Here is a 5,617-nt window from a genome sequence, read left to right as displayed (position 1 = left end):
CCCTCGCCGCGCCCCGCCGGGCCCACCGCGGTGGGAGGGTCCGCGCCGGTTCCTCCTTCTCTGCCCCCTCCCCGCGCCCCTAGGCGGGCATCTTCCGGGGCTTCCTCCGAGCGGGGTGGGGCTGGCCGGGCGCCTCTGATTTCTGCCCTGGAGTTTGGGGCTGGGGACTGAGTGGGACGGAGCCTGAGGAGGAGGCCAGGTTCCAGGATAGGAGAAAGGATTGCAAACCCTGGGAGTGGTCAGGAGATGGAAGTCAAGAATCCCAAGGCCATCGTGTCCAGGCTGGGTGACTGGGGCTGGCTATGTCACTTCTCCGAGCCTCAGTTTCTTCATCTGTGTGTTGGGTATAGTACTACTGAGAGTACTGACGATATTCCTTTGTGTGTGTGTGTGTGTGTGTGTGTGTGGTACCGGGGATCAAACTCAGGACCTTGGGCTTGCGAGGCAGGTGAGGCGCTACTGAGCTCATTCCGAGGCCCACTACTGACAATGTCCTGATGCTGGTAGCAATAGTTGTGATGGATATTCTGGGTGAAGAGGACAGGAGTGTCATGCTGACCCACCCAAGCCTTGCTTTCTTCCTTCAAACACGGACCGAGCATGGGCTGTGAGGCAGAAACTGGAGAATGATGCAGAAAGCACCTGTGAGCTCAGCAGCTCTGAGGCTCGTCTTCTCGCGGGACAGATGGACAGTAAAGCAAACCGTCCCAGGAGCTCTGCGTCTGGAGGAAGCAGAGCGATGGAGCCGAGGGGTTATCAGGGAGGCTCTCGGAGGAGGTGACCCGTGAGCTGAGACTGGACACAGGAATCCTCGGATGCGAGGGAAACAGGAAGTGCAGTTTCTGGAGAACAAGCTCCAATTGTTTGGGGAGCAGACAGAGGGCCAGTGTGGCCGGAGGACAGGCAGCCAAAGGAGCGAGGGATGGGAAGTCAGAGGGTGCCCTTGAAGACCAAGGGAGGAGCTTGGAGCCTCTGCTCAGTGCATCGGGAAGCCGCGAGGGGCCTCACAGGTCTGTCCTACACGTACCAGGGGCTGAGTTTTAACCGTGCTCCTGGAGTGCTTGGCAGGGCGCAAGTTGCTGGGGTCCACCTGAATCGAGAGCTGGGGAGCTGCATGAGGGGGAGATCTGGGCATGAGGTGAGGCCAGAGCTGGGTGTGGTGGTCCGGACCCCGAGACAGAGTGAAACTGGTACAAGTGTAGCACAGACCTTAGACCCAGGCGGGCTGGGTTCAAATCCAAGCTCTTTTATTCACTGGCTGTGTGATTCTGAGCAAATTACTAATCAGCTTTATGCCTCAGTTTCTTTTTCTTTCTCTTCTCTTCTTTCCCTCCCTTCCTCCACCCCACTCTCTTTCATTGTGTATGTGGGTCTTTTGAGACAGATTCTCTCTATGTAGCCCAGGCTGGCCTGGAACTGATGACAGTCCTCCTACCCCAGCCTCCCAAAGGCTGGTACTATGGACAGCTAAGGGAGTTAAAACATTCTAGGGAGTCAGACAGAGCCGGGCCCTCTGGAGAGTCAGTACAGAAGATAAGAACATATTACAACTGTGGCTGGAGGTACATTCATTAAAGGTCAGGCTTGAAGACAAGGAGTAGTGACTACACCCACATACTTCCCCTAAATGGACAGCAGGGACTGCTATATTCTCTCCTCCCCCAGGATAGAACTCAGAACCTTGTGCCTCCCAGGCAGGCACGGAGCCACTGAGCCACATCCCTGGCCCTAGTGACTGATAGTCTAAACAGGCACCATTCCCCTTGGGTGGTGACCAAAACCTCCCTAGCCCACTCCTTCCAGGAAAAGACTTTATTCAGTCCATGTACTTGCTGCGTGACTTGCTTCCCAGTTTAATCCCCATTTAATAAATATTACCTAAGCAACCATACTTGTAATCTTATTGGTTGGTTATAGTTTTTTCTTTCTTTTTCTGGGGGGGGGGAGGGAGGTACCGGGAATCAAACTCAGGACCTTGTGCTTGCAAGGCAGGTGCGATGTAGTTTTGTCCCACTGTATACCCGCCTCACTTCAGCTTTGCTGTATATAACTCCCTTGAGAAGCAAGGTCCTCAGGCAACCCACTTTCCTGTCTCTCTTAGGTAGAGACTATCTTTCTCCCAATAAATACTTCTACTCTTAACCTCCATTGTTTCTTATCCGTAAAGTAGGGATGATAGTAAATGTTAGTGAGTATAGTCCATAGAGGAGTCAGCACGCACACAGCCGTTCTTGCCATCTGTGCTGATACCAGGCGTTAGGGCCCCGAGGGGATTCAGCAGTACCCAAGGAATTAGGGAAAGAGCGACTTCTTGGGTTCACTGGGTTCCCCGGCTAAAGTTTGGAATTCAAAATGAGGGTCTCTAGGGGAAGGGAATAAATAGCTCTTAATTTAAATTCCTGAGAAGGATGTGAAGGATGTGAATGTGGGTCTGCACTCAGATCCTGAAGGAATTTAGAAAGTCTAAGGCCCTGAAGGAAAAATTATGGGTGTGGGATGTGGGGTGTACTTGCGTGTGTGTGCACGCGTGTAAAAGAGTGCAGGGCATGGGAGTTAGGGGACTGCTTTTCAGCTCTGGGAGGAAAGAAGCAGAGGCTAGGAAGATGAAGACTTGAGCTAGGGAGGTGGGAACAGCCGTCTAGCACTCAGTCAGGTTCTCTGAGTTGAATCTGAGCCGGGCCGGGCTACCCTGGGGGACGTCGGGGCGGGGTCCCTGATCTAGGTAGGGTTCGGTGGAAGGGGAAGAATCTATCGACCCGAAGGCGGTGTCGGGCTCTTCCCCACCCTGGCCTCTGAGGAGTGGAGCATTGCTGAGCGTTCGCGGCCTCTTCCTCCCACAGGAAACCGCAGGCGGCGGGCACACCCAGCCTTCAGGGAGAGGCGCCCACTGCCAGCCCGCCAGGGAGGCCCACGTGGACAGCGGCAGGCGGCGGGGGCGTGCCCTGTGGGAGAGGGTGTGGCCAGAAGAGACCACGCCCACCGCCTCTCTGGGCGAGACCACGAAGGTGGCCAAGCTGTTTTGGCGGCTTCTCTGCAAGCCGTTGGTTGCGCATGCGTAGTGAGCCTGCGAGGACCAGAGGTCGTGGTGAGCGCTCCTCTCACAAGTTCGGGTGTCCGTACGGCCTCTTGCTAGTGAATTCTTAACGTGGTCTTAGCCTAAGGCACGCATTACTCTGGCTGGTCTCGCAGGACCTTATCCTGGCCTTAAAGCCTTCCAGACATTCTCTCCAGGTCCTTTCAGGTCCTGCCTTTCTCTGCTTTCACAGCCCAGTGTTCCTCAGTCATCCCGACCCCCTTCAGGCGCCCAGAGGCCGAGCGTCTCCCGAATGCCCGAGCGTCTGCCCGCTTCTCGTGGTCCTCCCACCAAGCTTGCGAGTTTTTCCAACGTAGAAACCCCCCATCCCAGCCCGTAACTTCTGGAGCCCCGCCCTTTAAGGCATTTGGCCACGCCCAATGCCAGCCCCGTAGCCCCGCCCACCATCAGCCCTAGAGGCCTTGCTCTTTACAGTACCCAAGCCCTGCCCCTGCCCCGCCCCTTAAACTCTCCTGGCCTCTCCCCTTGTCGCTCTAGCCTCTTTAGTACCTGAGCCACTCCCCTCGCCCATCCCCCCAAGGTCCCGCCCTTTACAGTACCCGAGCCCCTCCCTTTGCCCCGCCCTTTACCCTCCCTGCTCAGTATATTTTCCTGGCTCCTCCCCTCTTCATACCCAGTAAAGCCCCCTGGCTCCTCCTCTGCACCGCCGCACCTCCGCCCCTTGCCCACTCCAGCCGCCCACTTTAAGGGACCTGGACTCCCCGCCCATTGCAGGTCTCTGGCTCCTCCCCAAGGCAGCCTGAAGCCCCGCCCCCAGAAGGCCCTCCCACCCCGCACTTCCGGCCTTCTCAGCCCCTCCCGCTGTCAATCTTAGCCCGCGAGAGCCGGCCGGGTTTCCACTGGCTGCCCCTGCGCCCGTCCCGCCCTCCCGCCGTCCCGGCCCCTCCCTGCCCGTTGTCCTCCAGCCTCATTGGCCTCTTGTCTCCCCAGTAACCAGATCATAACAGTGAGCTTGCAGCGCCGAGTACAGGTCAGAGCACTCGTGCAGGTAGGGCTGCCCGATCCCGCGGCCGGCTGCGGCGTCCCCTTCTGTGCCCTCCTGTCCTAGGGAGCCCGGCCCCGGAGCGCAGACCGAGTCCGACGTGTGCGGTGGGAGGCCGGGACGTCGCCCTCCAGACCTTGGAGGAACCGAGACTCAGAGAAAGGCCAGAGGGGCTGCGCGCCGCTCTCCTGCGACTCCCGGCCCTGCGCTCGTCCCCGTCTGAGGGCGCCGCGTCCTTGCCTGCAGGAGACCCGCCCACTTTGGCCGTGATGCCTTTGGGACTCTCCGGAGTGAGCATCCGCTCTGATGGCAGCGAGGTCTTCTTGGAAGACCTGGGTAATTCATGTGTTCTTTCTCAATCCACCCTTTCTTTTCCTGTCTTCTGCGTCCCCACATTCCTGGTCCCCTCCTTGCCCCTGGGTCGGTACGGAGCCGGCCCCTCAGGCGCGCCCTCTAGTGCGGAACAGACGAGCGTGCCCAGTGGAGGCGGCGGGGCGCAAAGGGTGGGCCAGGCCTAGGTAGGTGATGGGGTCCGGAAGACTTCCCGCAGCCCGAGTTTGAGTGGGCCGGGAACTTCTCCCAGGGACTTCTGTGGGGCGAAGGAAGGGATGGGTGTTTGCTCAGAGAATGGCGTGTAGTTAAAGAAGGGTTTCTCAACCTCGGTATTGTTGACAGTCGGGGTGGGATAATTCTTTGTTATCCTTGCCCCAGACCATGCTTTCTCAGTTGTCAGTACCCGCCCCCCGGCATAACAATAAAAAATGTCGGCGAACAGTGTCAGATAGTGTGAAAGCAGAATTGCACCTGGTTGAGAATCAAGTCTTTGCAGGTGGGAGGTGGTGGGCGTGACTGGAGAGATGAGTAGGGTCAAGTCACTGGGGGCCTTGAACGCCGATGCCAGGCTCAGGAGCTGAGGCTGCCCCGAGGGTACTGGGGCGCCCTGGGGACCTGTGCGCAGCGGGAGGAGCAGAGTCCCCAGAGTAGGAAGACCCTTGGGAACCGTGCCGGGTGGCTGAGGAATCTAGTGCTCGTTCAGGCAGGAAGGGTTGCGCTTGAGCCCAGGGGACCAGCGGAGTGGGGGCGGAGGCGGGAGGATGGGGTCAGGCCCGGCCCGGGAGGATCCGCGGCCTTCCAGGGAGCGCCCTCTAGTGGCAGGAACAGACCCACGCCCCAAGTCGGAGGGGGAAGGAATCGGGGGTCCCTTGGGGTGTAGCTAGGAGGGAGCCCGAGGAACCTGGGGACCGAGATGTCCCGGGGGCGTATTGGGGTCGGGGCCCGAAGTTCCTTTGCAGTTTGTGAAACTCCCAGGGATCAGGATTCCTGGGGTCCAGGGAGGCAGGGGCTGGAGGTCCGGGCACCCACAGGGCCTTTGCTTGGGCGGCCCTCCCCAGACTGGGAGCTGAGCCGACTGCAGCGACAGTGCAAGGTGATGGAGGCGGAGAGGCAGACCTACAGCAAGGAGGTCCAGCGGCGCACTCAGAAGCAGCTGTGAGCGGCCGGCCCTGACCGGGGAGCGCGTCGGGGGCCGCGGGGTCCCGGCC

The 5,617-nt window shown here is 59.1% G+C and overlaps 1 protein-coding gene across 1 annotated transcript in view; it reads left to right on the top strand.

The window, feature by feature from the left end:
* The first annotated feature begins 2,954 nt into the window (after positions 1–2,954).
* The window catches only part of Ccdc114 (coiled-coil domain containing 114), an 18,437-nt gene continuing 15,774 nt past the window's right edge, over positions 2,955–5,617 (top strand). Inside the window, exons 1-3 of the mRNA XM_033765874.1 lie at positions 2,955–3,085; positions 4,323–4,412; positions 5,468–5,564. Of these exons, the coding sequence (XP_033621765.1) occupies positions 3,052–3,085; positions 4,323–4,412; positions 5,468–5,564 (221 nt within the window). The 5' untranslated portion in view covers positions 2,955–3,051. The remainder of the gene's footprint in view (positions 3,086–4,322; positions 4,413–5,467; positions 5,565–5,617) is intronic.

The sequence above is a fragment of the Fukomys damarensis genome, unplaced genomic scaffold (assembly GCF_012274545.1).
Source record: "Fukomys damarensis isolate Sample0158 unplaced genomic scaffold, DMR_v1.0_HiC HiC_scaffold_19, whole genome shotgun sequence".
Lineage (NCBI taxonomy): Eukaryota > Metazoa > Chordata > Mammalia > Rodentia > Bathyergidae > Fukomys > Fukomys damarensis.
This window is presented reverse-complemented; position numbering and strand designations above follow the sequence as displayed.